Genomic DNA, 20,082 nt, shown 5'->3' on the forward strand with positions numbered 1-20,082 from the left:
AAATCTGGTAATTTTTCTTGCTCCCTTGTTTCTGTTTTTCACCATTTTCATTGCTTGTGTTATTTTAAACTATTGGTTTAAAAAAAATATTCAACAAATATATAATTAGAGACTATCCTAATGAGTTGTTCAGTGCAGTATATTCCCAGACATAAGCTGTATTAGAATGGCTGAATAGCAGTAATTATGGCTGAGTTTTATATGGATATTGTATTCAAACAATACAATGTCTTCAAATCCAAGGATGTGCAGTTATGGGTAAACCTGGGAAATCCAGTCATGTTAAAGTATGAAAATGTGATTGGAATACCCAAACTGCTGTGCTTGTGTTTTGCATTAAGAGCATGTAGTAGCCATTTGATTGTGGTTTAAAGCATTTTTGTGTTTGTGGTCCAGAGTAATATAAGCACATCTCAGTTCCCCACGTAGCCAACCCCCTTGCTGCTCACTGGCTGTGTCTGTACAGCTAAATAAAGGCAGGCAGTGGCTTGGAGGTTCTGGCTTGCCCACACTGTCTAGCTGTTAGCATCACAGGGTCAGCTTTGGCCCCTAACCAGCCCTGGATGAGATGATGCCCGTGCACAGCCAAAGATGGTGTGTGCCAGAGACCGTTCCCAAAAGGCAGCGTGGACAAAACCACTCCACCATTGCCTTCCTTTGCTTTCGTGTTCCTCCTGCACCATTCAGAAAGGTTGCGGACCTTCATATAAACCCCTGGTGCCCTCGTGCCTTGCCCTAGGATGCAAAATGTGTGCCCTCAGTTTTGCACTATAGACACATGGCTGCAGGGCAAGCACAGCCTTTGCAATTCAGGACCTTTTTGCTGTGAACCGAAAGCACAGTATGCTAAATAATAGTTGTCTGAAGTTGAAAGGCCACTGCCTAAGGGCCAGAGGAGACCCAGACCCAAGTGCTCTGCACTGTGGACATGGGCAGTCTGTACTGTTTGGTCTTGCCCAAAGAACAGACCCTAGCCATGTTGTATTTGGTGGTGTTGCTGTAGCTGTTATGTACAGATAATAATAGGGATGTGTTGGTTAAAAAAAAAAAAAAAAAAGATGGTCAGTATGCATCCGCTATAGGACTTAGGAGAACTGTGGGACTTCATGGTTTTCTTGTTTTCTTTGCTTTTGGAGAAATTTTCATGCTTATAAGTGACTTGGGTAGCTATTGAACATTGAAGAGCCTGCCGTCTGCTGTGAAGACTGTGTTCTGCTGTGTACTTGGTTCTTCTCTGGTATCTGCCAGCTCCTGTGCTTCTGGTCAATACGTTTGTTAGCATAGTCTAAGCATCTCCTCCCTGGCTGTGCCAGTCTCCGTACTATTATGGAGGGAGTGGAGAAGCCTGAGATGCTGCCTCAGCTTGCCCATATTCTGGAGGGGAAGAAAAATCCCGTCTGTTCTACAGCCTTATCAGGTGGCTGCTGCTGCTCTGTTGAGATGATATTAAATTTTTGGATGCCTGTGTAGCATAAGAGAGCTGAATTCTGTTGGCTTTCTTGGGGATGTCGTTTTATCAGTAGACATATTGCCGTGGGTGAAATTATTGTAGTCCAATGTATTTGTGTGTGTGTACATGCATAAAGGTGTGGAGATTTGATGGTACATAAATATAATTTTCACTTATATAGACTTAGTCTTTGCATTCACTGTGTTCCTAACGAATTGCATTTCTGTTTTTCTTGTGCTGTCAGCCACTGTGGAGATTTGTAGATAATGTGCAAGATGAAAGACTGCTGGTCTACAGATCTGAAGATATTAAAGATTTCTCGCGATTGCAGTCCCCCAAAGTGTGTGGTTATTTAAAGCTGAACGAAGAAGAACTGTTGCCAAAAGGACTGGAAGACAGGAAGCAAAATGAAGGTAAGTGTCCGTACCTTGGGAGAACAGCATCTTTGAGATGAATGCTTGAATCCTGGCTGTGTAGGCAAGTAAGATCAGAACCTGGGCAATAATCTGTGTCGCTACTTCTAGTTTAACTATTAAAGCAGCATTCCTCTTCATGCCTGCTCCCCATCCAAAAAAGCCCCAACAACTGATGGAAGGAAGAAACTGTTGCTAGGGGCATTGTTTCTTCCTGGCTTGTTGAGAGGATGTTTGGCCCTACCAAAGTGTAGGCTAAGGAGGGGAAGGTATTTCATCAGGCCAAGTAGTGTTTGTTGTGATAGCTGGCAGCAATGTAGGCGAACATTAAAACAACACTATACTACTGTGCAGCAGGACCTGTTTGGCCTTGGTGGTCATTCTAAGAATCCATCTTGAGCTATGATGGGTTTTTGAGAGTTTTGGGTCCCTCTTTCCTCTGTCCTCAGCTGTGGCAGCAGAGATGGGGATAATGACTAGGAACAGGAGGAGGAGAGGTGTTAAGGTTGAGATGATGACCGTAAAAGCTCTGTAGGTAAATCTGTTGAATAGCTCAATTTCACTACTATATGTTCCTTTCCTTACAACAAGTTTAAGGACTGTTATGAAGACAAAATTTAAGAATAATTATTAAAAAAGATAAGAAAAAACCCAAACCAAACACAAACAACAAAAAACAAACCCAAAACCAAACATCCCCCCACTCTCCCCAAAAACCCACCCAAACTCACATTCATGTCTTAAATAAGGGTAATAAACACAGCAGCAGCAGTTTATTGAGTGTTTATTTAATTGTATTTAAAATGTTCACGTTAGTGAGCATCCATCGGAAGAAAAGAGCTGTTCCAGAGAACTCCAAAAACACGTGCAAGATGTTGGTAGTGGCAGATCATCGTTTTTTCAAGTATATGGGCCGTGGGGAAGAGAGTACTACTATAAACTATTTGGTAAGTAAATATACTCTGTTGCAATTTGGTGGAGTAAATGGAGGAAAAAAAAATAGTGATTCAGTAGGTAAAACAACATAGAGCTTATACTACTTTTCTACAGCATATGTATTTACATCGTGACTGTGTGTGCTTTTTACCTGGAAAAGTGCTAAATCATGCTTTAAAAATATTTTCTAATGGTGATCTGTAGTTAAATAGTCTTCAAGTTTCATTTATAACCAAATCCATTCCCTTCACGTACTTCTTGTGGCTTATGCTATTTTCTGCCTAAGAAATGTTCTTTTTCCAGTCAGAGCTTTAGAATCTCCTGGATTTTGAATTCCACTGCAAATGATCCAAGCATCTTTAAAGTTCAAGCATGTTTAAAGCTTATATGAGAGGCAAAAGCAACTTGTATGGGTGGTTCCCCCCCCCCCCCCCCCAATTCTTCCAGGATTCTCTGTCCAGAACGATTGGAGCAGGTGCAGTAAAATTGAAGCAGGTGCAGTAAACAATTCGTTTGGTTGTACGGGGCTGTTGTGGGTTAACCCTGGCAGGCAGCTCAGCCCCACCCAGCCGCTTGCTCACTCATCCCTGGTGGGATGGGGGAGAGAATCAGAAGGGTAAAGGTGAGACGGCTCTGGGTTGAGATAAAAACAGTTTAATAAGTAAAGCAAAATAAGGAATTAATTCACCGCTTCCCATCAGCAGGCAGGTGTTCAGCCATTCTCAGGAAAGCAGGGCTCCATCATGTGTAATGGTTACCAAGTAACCCAGCCAAAACCAGTACAATGGGGTTGTCTACCTGAAAAGTTTTTGTGAAATAGAATGCCCACCCCACAGCCTTTCAGCAGAAGTGGAGAGTATGGGTTTGGGGACTCAAGGCAAAACCAAATGAAACCACTTTTGGGGACCTATTGTTTGTCAAGAGTCTCTTTCTGAGCCTGAATCTTTGAAATGCTAATCACTCTGTTCCATCTTTGGCTTTTTGACCTTTCTGTCCCCAGAAATGTTTACATTCCCCAGGTAACGGAGCCTCAATTCGTGTATTTGCAGAGATGCTATTATCTCAGCATCTGACGCATGACTCTTCCAGGCTAACCTACTGTTGTGTTTCCTGGGTAGATGTGTACTGTAAACAACACAGTGATTGGAAAACTAAAGCATAAACTATTATGTAGCGGCTCTGAATGTCACTTTTCATTCTGAGCAAGTTTGATGGCTTATATGTAGTAGAGGGTGTTTTTTAAGATGATGACAACAGCGTGGAAAGGGAGGTATTGATAGCGAGCACTGACAAGAGTCTTTCTGGAAATTCGTGCTTGAACCATAATGAGGAAAATAATAGGTTTTTGGCTGGGAGAGGGAAGCAGGCCTTGGGTCAGTTAAACTAGTTAAGCATTGTGCTAAAACAAAGCAGTAAAAACAACTCCCTCCTCTGCCCTTCCCCTCAAAGAAACCTGGAAAACTAGTATGTGAACAAAGCATTTCCCAAGATGTCTTGTTCTTAATATTATCGCTTTCCCACTACACAAATGAAAGTGATAAATGGGAAAGCTTGTACTGCTTTCTTATGATGGAAAATTTTCAGGGATATTTGATAATAGTCTCTGGATCCAAGTGCTGTTGTTTTTGGATCAGTGAGTATGTCTATTATGTTATATAAGGTTCAATTTTAGTTTGAAGTGAGTGTTTCTAGATAAGTGAGTGTCTTGAACTTTATTACATGAAAGCTTGGAGCTAAATAACTTGTTTTTCTCTTCTACATAGATTGAATTGATAGACAGAGTAGATGACATCTACCGAAATACTTCCTGGGACAATGGAGCCTTCAATGGGTACGGCATACAGATAGAGCAGGTATTCACTGAACTATGCAAAAGGTTTCTAACTTAAAGGATAAGAACATGTTTTGGATATCAAGGTTTCTGATTATTTTATCTGGATTAGAGCTAAAATCATCAAATCCTGCATTATTAACTCCAGCCAGGAGCACGCTGAAATCGCCTCTGGCAAGATGCTGTGTTAATGATTTGACGCAGCATGCCCATTTTCAGTTCCTTGCAGCTTTTGAGACGGGAGTTTTCAGGGAGAATCTTTCTATATTTAACCTCAATTCAAAGTTGCTTTTTTCCAGAATATGAGCAATTCTTGTTTCTGTCAGACATATTCTTATGCATGTATTTAATGTTTGTGTCTATGGCTAGTACGTAGCTTACAAAGCCTGAGTGAGCCCCAAACACAGATGAAAAAAACACAAATCCTGCATGGAGAGCTCTAATAACTCCCCTTAGACATCATGATATCATGATAGTGTAGAGGCTGATATAGGGTGGACACATGGGATGTAGTGACTACAATTTATATGATGGCTCCTGAAGGTTAGTGCACAGAAATCTGGAAAAGGGCATTAAAAAGAAGAAGAATCCTTTGGCTCGGAGTACTGCAAGAGCTGTGATGTGAAACACGGGGATTCATGGTACAAGCTAGCAGCCCCTTTGCTGGGAAAAGGTCTGAAGGAACAAGGAAGGAGAGTTAATTGGGCAGGGAGGGGGAAAGAGCACGATGCATGAATTCTGGGTTACTGGGAAAGTAGCAATCCTTTAAAATATGTTTTGATTAGCTAGAACTCTGAAATGGTTTGCAGTTACTTATACTAGATGTAAATCCTGGTTGTATTTGGGTGGTCTTTTCTGATAGAGTAACATGCATCTCAAAGCAGAATGTTACAGTGAAAACTGTTGATGTTTCTCTATAAAATGGCTCGTGTAGTTGCTTATGATGTAGTCAGTGTATCTTAACTAGCAGAGACTGAGAAGTTAACATTAGAAGCATGCTGAGTCTGAATTTTTCTTCTTGCAGATCTATTGAGACATTTAAGATTACATTGAAAGCTTTTCTGTAGCTGTAAAATTGATCAAAATTCCTCTACATTGTTGTTGCCCTTTTTGAAATGTAGATTATCATCCACAATGAGCCAAGTTCTGTAAAAGCTGGAGAAAAGCATTACAATATGGCCAAAAGTTACCCAGATGATAAGAAAGATGCCTGGGATGTGAAAACGCTGCTAGAGGTAGGTTGTAACCCTTGAAAAATTGTGCCCCTTTCAGAGAATTACTCATTCATACAGCTGCTCTGTAGTAAAAGATGAAACTCCTCTCCTTCCTTTGCATGATGTGTAGACGTTACACAAAGTCAAACTAGCTGATGTGCCCTGTAGCCCATGGTAAAGGGCTCCATTGCATAATTACAGAGCACACACCAATTTGAATTATTAATATGCGGCCTGAGTCAGAAAGGCAGTCCTGATATGTCTGGCCCAGAGACCGGCTGCCTTGTGACCTTCATCAAATTATTGTACTTGGTTTTCCCCTCTCTGTGAAAAGGGGAAATGAATAGACAAGTTATGTAAATGAATGTGTACAATGTACTTAGCTATTCATTTAATTTTCTACAGCTCTGTAGGACAGATAACAGCTGCTTTTTTCTGACTTAACCAGATGTAGAAGGTGCCTGTCTGGCTCATTAGATAGATGTTCTTATCTATAGACTTCTAATATGGGCTGTAAAGTGTCTTACAAAGATTTGACTTTTTTTTTTCTTCACAGCAATTTAGTTTTGATATTGCTGAGAAAGCAGCTCACGTGTGCCTTGCTCATCTCTTCACATATCAAGATTTTGACATGGGAACGCTTGGATTGGCTTATGTTGGCTCTCCCAGACCTAACAGCCATGGTGGCATTTGTCCTAAAGGCAAGGCTTCCTTTTCTTCCCTCTGAATTGTGGCTTGAAAGCTAGTTTGTTATTTGTGTTTAAGCCTCTTCTCCAACTTTCATGAAGCAGGATGTGTTATTTGCATAGACTCTAGCGGTTGGTTTTCGGGTAGAATAGATCGCTGTTTTCTTGGCTGGAGCTGGAAAAAGAAGGGAGGGAAGGATAAAAGTCACTAAGCTATCTGGTGTGAACAAGCTGGCTAGACCAAGCCCTAGACCAGGGGCTGCTTTGTGTGGGTGCATCTTGCACTGGTTCTGGAATGGCAGACGCTGTTGTCTTGGAAATTTCTTATATTTTCCCCTTTACTGCAATACACGAGCTGTTTGTGCTGTGCTTGAAAGACTCCCCGCTCCAAAAACTGGCAAGAGGCAGGGTCTCACTGGTGAGGCTGTGAGAACAATAAAGCTGTTCATATCCCCAAAGTATCCCTCTCTCCCCCAGAAAACCCTGAAACCCAAGAAAAATGTTTGGCAATTTTGATTTGTTTCTTTCTCACTTCTATAGCTTATTATAGTCAAATTGCAAAGAAGGACATCTATCTGAACAGTGGCCTAACCAGCACCAAGAACTATGGGAAGACCATCCTCACAAAGGTAGGAGAGTATTCTTCTCTGCAGAGTGTGAACGTTCGGTGTACGTACGTGTGTGTTGATGTGTGCCGTGGGATTGTGATGAGCTTCCATGCTCTCTCAGAAGCAAGCTGCTGGCTTTCAGATTGAGTCAGATCCTTGGAGACAAGGATGTAGGTCTACAAAGCCAAAATCATAGTTTTTGTCCGTGCTGATGAGGGGAGTCGGGACTGAAAGGAATTGAAGATTGAATTCCCTGGGGAAGAGTAATGAGGAAACGTAGCATGAATTTAAATGTATTTTGCTTTTAAAAAACAAACAAACAAACCCACCCTCAACAGAACAAGTGAATATTATACAACAAGTAGACTTACAATAAGAATAAAATTGGTCTGCTGACTCAAGTAAGAAAAAACTGGTGTGTTTGCTATTACGTACATCTACAACATGCAGATGGACAATTGTGTACACTTGGTCTGTTCCATTTGCAAGGTAAAGCAGTGAAAGTGGTGCAGGCAAAGTAGGCGGTTTAGTTTGGGCCTTTTAATGAAATTTCTCTACCTGATTTTTGTGTGTGTCCCCTGAATAAGTAGAGCAGAGAATGGTATAATAGGCAGGGCTTATTAGTGCTAATACTGTCTACTGTAAATGGATGGTGTCTGGAATTTTTTGTCTTCATATTTGATGAGACAGTAAATACATAAAGGCCTGAATATGAGCTTTGTCTCACTTGTAAAGATACCAGAGCAGTGCCTGTGCTTGCATCTACCAAATCTTTACAGCTGGGCATATGTCTCTCTTGCTGACTTCTACTGACTTCTCAGCTGTGCTTTTCTGTAGCCTTAGTATAAAGGGAATTCATAATTGATGTGTGGGCTAAAACTTGGCACAGAAGCTGTCAAGAGGCTAGAAAAAAAAGACAGTGAAGCTTTGTGTGAGGGGGATGTTGACAAAGAGCTCTAGCCGTTGCCATGCTATTTGCATTTGTTGTTCAATCTCCAAGCTGGAGTTCTGCCTTGGATTACAAAGGAAATTGAGTTTGCTGTCTTCCCAGTGGCGGTCACAAAGCTTGGGATGAGGCAGTGGGAGCCTTATGGATTGGTTTCACAGGGAGAGTGTTGCACAGTGTCTACTTGGTTTTGAAAGACAAAAAAAAAAATTTCCTTAAGACCCTTCCCCAAATTAAACACGATGAAGCACAGGAGTGATCTCTGGACAGCCCTCCTGTCTCTGGCTCTCGCATTAGTTATGTCTACATTGGGAACTGATGCTGCTCGTTGCAGTGCTTGGTCCTTCCTGTGCCTGCACAGCAGCTGAAATGACGGTTAGCTCATCGAACTTGCTTCTCTCTCTCGTGAACTGCTTGGTCTCCTTGTGGTTAACTTTTATTTCTGTGCTAGTTTTATTTGTGGTCGTCACCTTGTGAGCTTGACACCATCTGCTGGCCAAGGCACTGCAGGGAGGTGCGCAGCGAGGCAGAGCCAGTTTGGGATCCTCAGCACAGGGAGTCCCCTCTTGCATAAATGATGTTGGAAATCCATCCCTGTTGGGCCACAGTTGTAGATGTCTTTCCTAGTAATTGTGCAACAGAAGAGCTTACTCAGCACTCCTAATGTCATCATCCATTTAGAAGAAGTAATTCTAATGGCAAGATATGTTAAACAAGAGATTGACTAATCATAGTAGCAGGTGTTTGTTTGGATTGTTTTTTGTTTCAACTTTTTATGCCTTCCAGCTATTTAAAAGCCAATTTTGGTATTTTAAGTATTTCCATTGCACTGAAAACAAGATTGAATCGGTATTCTAGGACAGCATTTTGCCTTTAACAGTGGTTTAGTATTCAAACCTAGTCCTGGAACTTGCCTTTGGAAATGCATCATAATTTTACTTGCCTTTAGTTGCCCACTTCTTAAAAAAAAAAAAAAAAAAAAAAAAACCAACAAACAAACAAACAAAACCTTCACAGGGAAATCGCTTTCCATTTCAGTGTATCTTAGAATTGCTGGTGGCCTGGAAGTAGCTGGAATCTTCTGTCTTGTCCTGCTTGGACTAATTCTTTTCAACATTGCTTTTTCCATGTTCGAAAAAGGAGGCTGACCTGGTTACGACACATGAACTTGGACATAATTTTGGAGCAGAGCATGATCCTGATAGTCTGCCAGAATGTGCCCCCACTGAAGACCAGGGAGGGAAATATGTTATGTATCCAATTGCTGTCAGCGGAGATCATGAAAACAATAAGGTATAGTTGCGTGTTTTGCTTCCATGTACAAGTTTCTGCTATGGTCAATGACCCTTTGCATGGAAAGTATTTAGTTAATGATTCCTGTAGCTTGAAACTGTCAGGAATGTAATGGATTAGCCATAAGAAGAAAGCATGCTTGCATGCTGTTGGGTTCGCTGCAAGATAACCTCATCTTTGGATTCTGAGTTTCACCGGAGTTCATAGCATGTCCAGGTGCTTTTTTAATTAGTTGTTTGTAATTAGTTGTGGCTGCGTGCTCCTAAAATCAAGTCATCAGCAAGAGTCAAATACAGCACCTTCAGTACCAAATAGCGTTTGGGTGGTCCATAGCTGCTGCTGTTGGAGCGAGACTGCCAGATGCCGCAGTGATGGTGCTCGTCAGTCTCAGAAGTCACTGGCATTGTGGACTTGGCATTGTGCCTGTTCTGCAGATGAGAAACAAAGATTATCAAGGGAGTGATTAGTCTGCAGTCTAGTCTGACTTGTTGTGGTTCACATCTAGCCCTGCTGCCGAGAGGCAGTGCAGTCTCTCCCTGTTGCTACAACTTTGCAGCCCTTCCTGGGGATGGTTGCTAGTGGTCCTGAAGTTGTGGGAGAGCTGGAGTTGGCTCTGTGACCCTGAGCCAGACTGCGTGCGGGTGACAGAAAGGTACACTCCTCAGTGCTGCTCTTTCCCCTCGTGACTCCCTAGATGTTCTCAAGCTGCAGCAAAAAATCCATCCATAGGACCATAGAGATCAAGGCCCAGGAGTGCTTCAAAGAGCGCAACAACAAAGTGTGTGGGAACTCCAGGGTGGATGAAGGGGAGGAATGCGATCCTGGCCTCTTGTACCAACAGGCTGATCCTTGCTGCTCTGCAGACTGTAAACTGAAAGATGGTGCCAAATGCAGGTAAGGAGAAATAAGCTGCAACTTCTCTTACACAGGAGAGAACGATGGGCTGGGCTGAAACCTCCTAAAGCCACCTGCAGTGTCACAGACCTGTTTCCTGGCTTTAAGGCTAAACCTCTGAGCTGCAGACAATAAAGGATTCCAGGAAGGGCTGCTGTGTGCATGCACTGTTTGCATACATTAATTTTTATAGCATTCGGTTACTTTTTCTGAGAAGTGCCATGAGCTACAGACTTGAAGATGATGATGATGATTATTATTATTATTATGCAAACTCAGGCATTCAAAAAATTAATATTAAAAATTTCCTGTGCAAACTTCCTGTGCAAATACAATTTTTGCTTGTATTGCAAAGTGGCTTTAAACTGGGATCACATAGTGGTATCTTCAAGACTGCTGCAAAATGTTTTTGAGCGGACAACACAGTGACTGCACTAAATGAGTCCTCTTTCTGTTCTTCTTGCTCCTTGAGGTGTTCATGGCCGTGTTGCAGTGCAATGTCCAATCTGTGTTTGCAGAGTTCAGCTCTGCACCATGTAACAGTAGAGAGCTTGTGCAGCTCCTGTTGTTTAGCAAGAAATTCCCTCAACTTTAATGACCGTGCTTGTACTAAGGGCCTTCTTGCATTAGATGCAGAATAAAGAGAGTGCAGAACAAAGAGTAGTAAACCTTCAGGACAAACAGGGAAGAAAACAGTGGAAGGTCTTGTCCAAAGTTGCACAGCAAGTAACAAGAGGGTCCAGGTTCCTTGAATAAATATAAGGATCCCTGTGTTGTCTCTCAATATGTTGTACTTCCTACATGCTTTTACCTTTGGTAAATGAAGAGTGAGTGGGTGTGTAGAAAGGTGGTCGTGGGAGGGAGTAGAGAGGGTAAGGGTTTTGAATCAGTGAGTCAGTCTCCAAGAAGTGGTTTTTTTTTTTCCCCCTAAACATCGTTTTTTCCCTGGCTTTGTCATGCTTGTACTTATTTTTTAAAAAATTGCTTAATATTTCTTCCTTTCATTTTGATCTTTCCACAGTGATCGGAACAGCCCCTGCTGTAAAGGCTGCCAGTTTGAAAGCGCACAGAAGAAATGCCAAGAAGCCATAAATGCCACTTGCAAAGGAGAGTCTTTTTGCACTGGTAGGATGTGTTTCTGTCCCCTTTATGTCAGCTAGCCAAGTGCTCCAGGCTCAGTGTCCTGTTCGATCCGCTTTCAAACTAGTGCCCTTTATTCATCCGGTACATGTAATTTTAGAGACCAGTTAAGCATCACGAAATTGCCCTATAATGAGTTTCATTGTAGTTCAGGAGTCACTTGGTGATTTACTGCCCAGAAGAACATGGAAAATGTTGATTTTTTTTTTTTCTTTTTCTTTTTTCCTTCCTTCTTTCTTTCCCTTAAAAAAAGAAAAAGCAAAACAGGGTGTGTTACTGGGAGGGGACAAGAATGAGCTGAATCTTGCCATAGAAAGGGTGGAATTACTGCAACTGTGCTTCAGTTCCCCACTTGTTTACTTCCTCCTCATAATCTTTCCTGGAGGCAAGGAGTCAAGTTAGCTCCTGCTTTGCTGATGGCACCTCCAGGGTCTGCTACATACTCCTTGGTCGCTGGAATGCCACAAGGCCTGAGTTGTTGAAAGCCTCCAAAGCTGCTGCTGCCTCTCGGGGGAGCTGGCAGGCAGCCTGCAGATCAAAGTCAAGAACAGGCTATTGGGGTTCCCCCTGGGATGAGTCTGGATTTCCTTTATTGTCCGTTTTTCTTCTGCACACTTCGGTGCTCTGCCCTTTACTCTAACACAGCCCTCCCACCCTGTCACGTCCATCTGTAGGGAACAGCAGTGAGTGCCCCCCTCCAGGGAATGCTCCAGATGACACAGTCTGCGTGGACATGGGGAAGTGCAAGGATGGGGAGTGCGTCCCTTTCTGCGAGAGGGAGAAGAACCTACGGTCGTGTGCGTGCAACGGTGGGTGACGTGGGACTGAACTGAAATGCATGCTTCAGCTCTGCTCCTTGGAGAGTGCTGGCTTCACTGTGGGCTTGCCTGTTGGAGGGCTGAGTTTATGGTTTCTGAAAAAGTTTAAACCGTTGGTCTTTCAGGACGTCTTCTGTTTGGAAAACGAATGTGAATGTCCTCTTGTCTTCTGGTGGTCTGGGTTTGAAGACATTAAGATGAGACTTATGGTCTGGCACCCCATTTAAAGGAGAGGGCACTCTCCCATCCTCCACTTCTTCCACCACAGGTGGAGAAAGTCTGACTGTTCTCTGATTGTAAAGAGATCCCAACCAACCTCTGGACCCAGGAGTCTGGGAGAGGAGTGGTAGCCTCCAACAAGTGGTTAAAGAAAGATTTCAGAAGGGTTAAAGTGCCATGAGAACACATGATCCCTGAGTCCAGTCCCCTGCTACTGCAAACCTGCCTGTCGTATACTTCTGTCCACAAACTTTGGTGTTGGCTTGCTCTCTGTCTCAGCTCTTAAATCTGGTACAGCAGCTGGGAGCAGGAGGAAAGCTTCACAGGGGCAGTGCAGGGAAGTGCTGTGAGCCCTGCCGTTTGAGATGGAGGGCGTAGCCAAGGAGAAGAGTGCCTAGAGGACCTGAAGTCCAAGAAATATTTAAATCTGTGTCTTGGACATGTTTGGAACTTCTTCACCTGCCTGTTGATTCCTGCAGTGTTGGAGTATCAGCTTGGAGAGCTGGGTCCCCCTGTGTCCCCTAATACATTGCACAGGCCATCTGGGTGAGTTTCAGGCTTGGTCATCAGAGTGCCCGAAATTGGGCAACTCGCGCAGTCCTGCCTTCCCCATGGGGAAGCTGAGCAGGAACACGGTCAGCCAGGGGACACGTGGGGTTATGCATCTGCGTGGTTATGGGTTGCAGGTGACTCTTGGTGCTGTTGAGGAATGAGTTTGTTGCTTTATTACAGAAACAGATAATTCCTGCAAGGTGTGCTGCCGGGACGAGCAGGATAGGTGCATCCCGTACGTCGATGCTAACGACCAGTTCCTTTTCCTGCGCAAGGGGAAGCCTTGCACTGTGGGCTTCTGCGATACAAATGTAAGTTTTCCCAGATGTTAGTGCACTGCACGCTCTGCATGCTCTGCTTCTGTGGCTGGGTGTCTTAGAGTCCTTTGTGATGAGGACTGTGCTGGTAGAGAAGCTAAAGCTTGATGTGCTGCTGAGCAGGGTGATACTGTGCAAGTACCTCTCCACGGGGTAAATATTAAAGGGTGTCTGAGGCTGTAGATGGGAGTCAGTTCTGCAGAGACCTGTGCAAGGTGAAGCTGTTACCTTCTGCCGTTGCTTATTGCCCCTTTTGCTGCTCCCCACAGCTCAGCCAGCCGGCAGTTTGTGCGAAGGAGGTGAATGAGTGCTGCCGTAAGCTCAGCTAGGTTTGCAGTGCTTGCTATTTCACGTTCACGTTAGCCCAATTAATTTTTACTAAAATAATTCAGGTCAGGGAGCAATTGCATGAAAATCTAGCTGGCAGTATCTGAAGGGGGCAGCGAGCCTGTGGCCGGGAGACTGGTGGGTTGCTGGCAGTCAGTGACCGTTTCTGTGGTACAGCTGCATGGACAGTCGTGTCACCTGCAGACTCCAACGGTCGAAGCTAAACTGGGTGTTGGCAGAAGTGAATTTGGGAGGGCATGCCCCAGCCCTTCTGCTGGCAGAACTGAAAGACGGATGATCCGCTGTGTTAAACCAGCACAGCCGCATCTGGGAGTCTGTCTGTAACCTTGGGCTCCTGGGAGCTGCAGCCTTCTTGGTGGGTAATAGGAACTGAGGCTTCCGGTGCTTAAACCTTTCCAGAAACTTCAGTTTTATGTCCCCTAACATGGGGCAAGGGGGGGGCGGCTTTTGCACATTTCAAACATTAAAGCTTCGTCGGTTTCAGACAGCAAGATCATAGAAACTGTTTTGCCAGAAATAAAGGCAGTAAAAATGGACTGCTGCTACTGGGCATAAGTGTAAACCTATATTCAGAATGTGAGTCAACTGCTGCTGTGTCTGTAGCTTTTATTATAATCTTTGTATCTTCTTATGTTTAATGGTGTAAGATTGTTTTGTAAATAAGTGTTTACTTTTGCAGGGTAAATGCGAGAAGCAAGTACAGGATGTGATTGAACGATTTTGGGATTTCATAGACCAACTCAGCATCAATACTTTTGGTAAGATATGTCACCATATCCTTTGGGGTTTTCTTAGTTCATGACATGAAACCTCTAAAGCCTCAGAGGGAGTGAGCTGGCTGGTTTTTATTCACCTGTATGCAAGGGTAGCTAGTAGCTGTGTTTCTGATATGTATAAATATATTTTTGCCTAAAGTTTGGCAGTACTGATCTTGCCTTTTAAAGCTGAAAGGATGGGGGATCATTTTGCGTTTTTCCACTCTGTTATTTTCTAGGCATCTTCAGAGCTTGTAAAAGAGACGATAGCTTCTTGTCTGAATACCAAGAAGTAGGTCAATTAGCGAAAAGTAAATAACAGACAGTCTTTTTAGAGGTCAGCTAGATTCGGTGTAGTATAAAGTGGGCCTCTCGGTGGGATTTAAATGTCAACAGACTGGGAGAGGAAAACTTCATTTCTCTCTTAAGAAAACCACTGAGGTCACACACCTCAAGCTGTGTGCCTGTACTGAGTCACTGCCCAGCAACTGAGTGGGCCTCCTTGGTCTTGATCCCCACTGTGCAATCCAAGCAGGTAGTCCCCCAGTGTCACCCCCCAGTGTCTCGCTCTGTGTTACTGGAACCATACAAAACCTGTTCATAAGCCGGTGCTAGGTAATGATGGGGTAACTCCATATGCTCACCGTAATGCTGTGCCTACACCGTGTAGTTATCTGTGTTTGGGGCTTGCAATCTCAAGTTCTAGGGTCAAAAAATTTTTTCTTAGGTAATGGTTAAAGCTGTTCAGGCTGCTCAGGTAGAGGCAGTTTGTCTGTCTTTGATGTTCAAATATTTTGTTTGTGGAGGCAGGTAGTTATCACTTGACTGTAAAATCAGAATTTGGTAGCAGACTCACAGTGTGTCTTGTGTAATTGAGAGGGGCAGCTTGGCTAACTTGATATAGCCTGTTCCCAATCAACTCATATTAAATGTTATGACCTGTCAGCATGTCTTATCAGAGAAGAACAGAGGGGAAAAAACTGTTATTGTTAACATATTGGATACAATTTTCTGAAACTGTAATTTATTCTATCTCTGCCTAGTCCTGCAGCCTGTGCTTCTCCAAGCAATTCTGTGGCTTGGCTTGCATGAGCAGTGGCTGCAGAATGGGGATAGATGTGTATGTTCATGAAACAGGATTTGGTAGGTAACTAACAAATTTGAACTGATTTCACAGGGAAGTTCCTAGCAGATAACATAGTGGGCTCTGTGCTTGTCTTCTCCTTACTTTTTTGGATTCCTCTCAGCATCCTTGTGCATTGCGTGGTGAGTAAGCTGTCTTTGAGATGACTGCTCTGTTGGATTGAGCTGTAAGAGAACACCTTTCATATATGAAAAGGCAGATGTCTGGGGGAGAAGGCGATGGGAAGCTTTTAGCAAACCCCAGGGGGGAATCCAGCATATGTAGGACTTGCTGCTCCTTCAATAGGCAAAACTCCAGCTAAACTCTGTTGGGCTCTGGCAGACCCAGTGCTCCCGTGACTGTTCCCTGGAGCCCTTCCTGTTCTTTCCTAGGCAGATTTTCTACCTCTGCCTCCTAAATTCTACCCAAGTATAATTTTGGTAACTTCCATTAGAGTCAAAGTTTTCTAAAGCCCTGCTAAGAAATAAGACACCCACTTTTTGTGGGGAGACCCACAGCGGCCTTGGTTGAGCTTGGGTGGATGGGTAAAGAGAAGGAGCTCACGGCAACGCTGAGTGTGGACATACGGTGTGATGCTGACAGCAGCGTGGGGTTAGAGCAGAGGGTCGCTGCGCCCACAAGCACTCCTGGGACGGATGGGAAGGCATGGGAGGTGGGGGGAGGGAACAGAGCCCCACGCCCTGCTGTGTCCCTGCAGGGAAACAGGGACCTTACAGTTGGGAAACTAACTTTCTTATTTTGTGTGTGTATGTTTTGTTTGCTTTTGTTTGTTTGTTTTCCAATAGGACAAGAAACTGGACAAGCAGTATGAGGAGAACACAAAGTCCCTGTTTTGCCCCAGTGTAAGTTGCTGTCTGAATATGAATTGGCAGAAAGCTATCCAATATGTATTAGAAAACCTGAACCTATGGTGTGTGCGGAGTATTTATCAAAGAAGTGATAATAGACAGACCATCCATGCTGCAGATGGATCAATTTGAGGGAAACTGTGTTTTCTTGAACAAGCCTGTGTTTGATATATCAAGTGCTGCAGCTTGGCGGGGTCTCACTCTTCCTTCCTGTAAGAGCTGTGCCTTGACCTTGTTGACAAAGCAGCTCTCTTGCAGCAGCCGCAGCTCCGGGGGCAGGAAGCCTCTCTGCTCTGCGGAGCACCGCTTCGCGCAGCGGGTGCCTGTGTACGGGGTCCCCTCAGCACAGGTCATTCAGCAGCTTCAACCACAGACCACTTGTTCCCAGCCAAGCGGTGTCAATGCAGCACGAGGCTCAGTGGGGTGATGCTGCAGAAAAATCTCTGCAAAATGTGGTGTCTTTGCAGAATGGTTGCTTGCAGAAGTCAGCTTCTAGTGGCCAGATGTGCTAAAGCCTTCCATTTGCTTATGGGAGAGCTGGCCTCAGGGTGCAGGGACCTGTCAGTGACACTTCTCACCTTGTAGATACTGAGTTGGGAGAGGAGAAGAGCAAAAAAGTGCCTAGATAATTTTTAATTACAGCCCAGCACAGGGCACCTTCCAACATAGATTTTCTGGGTGTCCTGTCCAGTGCTTTGACAACCCAATTCTTATTAATAACTGAAACATTCAATTAAGGAAATGCCATTTTGTAATGGGAGGGGGAAAAAAACGCCTTGCAGAGCGCCTGTACAAGTACTGGGGGAAGCATACTGAAGTCAAAGACTGCTGAGGCAGATTGCCTCCGTCATCTACTCTGACGTAACTGAAGGCGATCTTAGTTCAAGTCCCACACAGCTGGTCTTGAGTGCCGGAAGAAAAGTCACCTTAGAGCTTCATACCTGAATTCAATCAAGAAAATCCCAGAAGGAGGTGTAGCAACAGAGCATGGGTATAGTTAATGGGCTCCTTGCACCAGCAACAGTTTAACAAACAAATCTCGTGTCTTTTGGATCCACTGAGGATTGAGTGGTTGGGAAATGCAGTACTGGTAGCAGGTAAACATCTCATCCTGCCCAGGATTAGCATTTACTAAGGTTTGTGGGGATTTTTTTATCCCCAGAAATCCCTGGATCTTTTCCAAACCATGCTCAAATAGAAGCAGAAATCAGTGGGCTTTAACTTAATCTGGGTTGCAGAATTTGGGTGTGATCACAGTGGTGTCCCTCTGGTCTTTGACCCCGTGTTCAGTGCAACTTCTTGCATGTGAAATGGGGAACTCCCCAGGTTGGAAGAGTGGACTGAGCTGTACCTTTGACTGTTTCCCTGCACTGAGCTCTCAGTGTCGTCTGGCTTGACCCAGCATTTCCAGCCCTAGGTTTTGCCAAAGCAGCGCTGTGCCCCAGGGGAGGTGGGGCTGAGTCATCAGCCCTGTCCCAGTGAGGCTGTCACCTCTTGTGCTTTATATGGAGAAGGAACAAGCAGAGATAAAAAGGCCTTTCTGTCTTTAGTGCTTAGTGTAGCTGGAGTTCTTGAGAAAAAAACAACAAATTACTTCTGTTGGATGTTCCCTTGCTCTTAAGTAAGCATAAATCTATTGTAAATTCCAAAGTCTAACTCCTTTTCCAAGGCAGTGCAGTGGGTTCAGCCTGGCTAGCACAGGGTAGTCTATGGCAGCATGAGGGCACTTGGCACATCTCTGCTGGGAGCGGAGGGGAGGGCGCAGTAGCCTTTAAACGGCTCTAACAAGGGCGGGTGCTCCTCAGAAGGTGCCTGGTGCTGTTCCCCTTGAAAACAGTGCAAAAACTGAACCCTGGACTAGATCCTGGTTGCCTCCCCCACTGACATGGCTGCTGGTGTCTTGCAGAATGTGGAGATGCTTAGCAGCCTGGACTCTGCCTCCGTTCGAATCATCAAGCCCTTCCCCGCGGCGCAGTCGACAAGCCGGCACCAGCCGCTGCAGCCTATCACAGCCGTGCCCGCCGTGGCTGCGGCACCGAAACAGGACCACCAAAGAATGGACACTATTCAGGAGGACCCAAGCACTGACTCTCACATTGATGAGGACGGGTTCGAGAAGGACCCCTTCCCAAATAGCAGCTCGGCTGCTAAATCTTTTGAGGACTTGACAGACCATCCTGTCATTAGGAGTGAGAAAGCTTCGTCCTTTAAACTACAGCGCCAGAACCGGGTGGACAGCAAAGAAACAGAATGCTAGTGTCTTACTGCCTTCTAAATGTATGACTTGTGTCTGCAAAATAAGGATCTAAAACCATTTCATTTATATAAATATAAATATATGTATATATATTTTTGTGAGGGAATGGGAGAAATAAGGAAGTGACCTACTGCAGATGCTGGTCATGTGTATGACCTTCCTTAAATTACATTTATTAGAGCATTATATCTTTTAAAAAGGAAAATCCAAACTAAAACTGGCTTGTTTTTTGAAGCTTTTTGGATTTGTTTTTCTGTTTCCTTGACCTTTAACATTTCCTTCAACCTGTGGTGCAAAACCAAATATCCTGCTGGATATTGGATTGTGTATATTGGCCTTTTTTATAATTTAATTTTTTGTAGTCTGACAGCACTGATAGACAAAATTAAGGGGCTTTTAAAAACAAAATGAAAACACTGCAGTATGTTCCATATAGAGTCGACTATTTAGCAATTTAAGGTACATGTAAGCAAAAGCCTAAACAGATGCCCTGAGAACAGAATGAGAGTAATGAAACAGATAAAAATGTAGTCTCACAGCAGTAAATGAAGATGCATAATTGGAATCAAGAAGCTTAGGATGTACAGCTTTGAAATAAATAAAAATGAAAGCTCATGCAGAGGCTGTTATGGAAATGCTCCTCTAGCATGAAACCGCTTTGCCTCTAGTGGTGAGGTTGTCTTGTCTTCCTGTCTCTGTTGCAGAGAAAGGCATTTGTTGGGAGTTTCCAATGCTGTGCTACGAGGCTTGCGTGTTGCAGGTGTCTGGTAGGAGAAAGAAGTGGAGAAATCATTTATGCAGATGAGGACTGTTTTAACCAGCTGTTTACAGTGGTTGTTTCTGTGCAGAGATGTTTCTCCAAATGTTATTTTGAAATAGGTAACCCTATTGTTGAGATGTTCAAAGAGCTGAGCCTCAGTTTTCTGTGGTCTATGTGGCCTTTGGAAGCTCCTAGTGCATAAATAAATGGGGGTGGGGGGGAATTCACGCCATTGTGGGGGGACATTTGTTTAAAAACAACATTTAATTTAATCAAAAAAGAAATAAACCTTTGTTAAACTTACAGGGCAAGTATAAGGAGGAGAGTTCATTAATTCAAATTCCCACACAGGTAGTACAATGTGATGTTAAAAGTTGGTAACTGAGTGGTGTCCTCTGATCTGATACAGCTGGAGATCTGTGAGGTGAGCTGGGACTGGTACACCAGCGTTGTTTTAGCTTAGTAGCAGATGGTGTGAGACAGTAAAGCAGTGTCTTAATTCTGCATCTGTTTTCTCCCATAAGAATCTGTTGATAAAACTGACATAAATGTGACCAACAGTAGAACCCTTTTGACTGTTACAAGCCTGCACTCAGCCACAGGGGAACTGCAGCTGCAGAAAGCCTTTGTGTTTTTAAATGTGAGGGAAAGGA

At 43.9% G+C, this 20,082-nt stretch overlaps 1 protein-coding gene across 1 annotated transcript in view; it reads left to right on the forward strand.

The window, feature by feature from the left end:
• Nucleotides 1-19,185, forward strand: part of ADAM17 (ADAM metallopeptidase domain 17) — a 34,857-nt gene extending 15,672 nt beyond the window's left edge. Inside the window, exons 5-19 of the mRNA XM_075497972.1 lie at nucleotides 1,695-1,863; nucleotides 2,680-2,810; nucleotides 4,563-4,652; nucleotides 5,752-5,865; nucleotides 6,401-6,545; nucleotides 7,071-7,159; nucleotides 9,225-9,377; nucleotides 10,072-10,271; nucleotides 11,293-11,396; nucleotides 12,086-12,220; nucleotides 13,181-13,311; nucleotides 14,345-14,423; nucleotides 15,598-15,686; nucleotides 16,350-16,406; nucleotides 18,319-19,185. Of these exons, the coding sequence (XP_075354087.1) occupies nucleotides 1,695-1,863; nucleotides 2,680-2,810; nucleotides 4,563-4,652; nucleotides 5,752-5,865; nucleotides 6,401-6,545; nucleotides 7,071-7,159; nucleotides 9,225-9,377; nucleotides 10,072-10,271; nucleotides 11,293-11,396; nucleotides 12,086-12,220; nucleotides 13,181-13,311; nucleotides 14,345-14,423; nucleotides 15,598-15,686; nucleotides 16,350-16,406; nucleotides 18,319-18,669 (2,037 nt within the window). The 3' untranslated portion in view covers nucleotides 18,670-19,185. The remainder of the gene's footprint in view (nucleotides 1-1,694; nucleotides 1,864-2,679; nucleotides 2,811-4,562; nucleotides 4,653-5,751; nucleotides 5,866-6,400; nucleotides 6,546-7,070; nucleotides 7,160-9,224; nucleotides 9,378-10,071; nucleotides 10,272-11,292; nucleotides 11,397-12,085; nucleotides 12,221-13,180; nucleotides 13,312-14,344; nucleotides 14,424-15,597; nucleotides 15,687-16,349; nucleotides 16,407-18,318) is intronic.
• The last annotated feature ends 897 nt before the right edge of the window (nucleotides 19,186-20,082 follow it).

Source organism: Mycteria americana, chromosome 3, assembly GCF_035582795.1.
Source record: "Mycteria americana isolate JAX WOST 10 ecotype Jacksonville Zoo and Gardens chromosome 3, USCA_MyAme_1.0, whole genome shotgun sequence".
Classification (NCBI taxonomy): Eukaryota; Metazoa; Chordata; class Aves; order Ciconiiformes; family Ciconiidae; genus Mycteria; species Mycteria americana.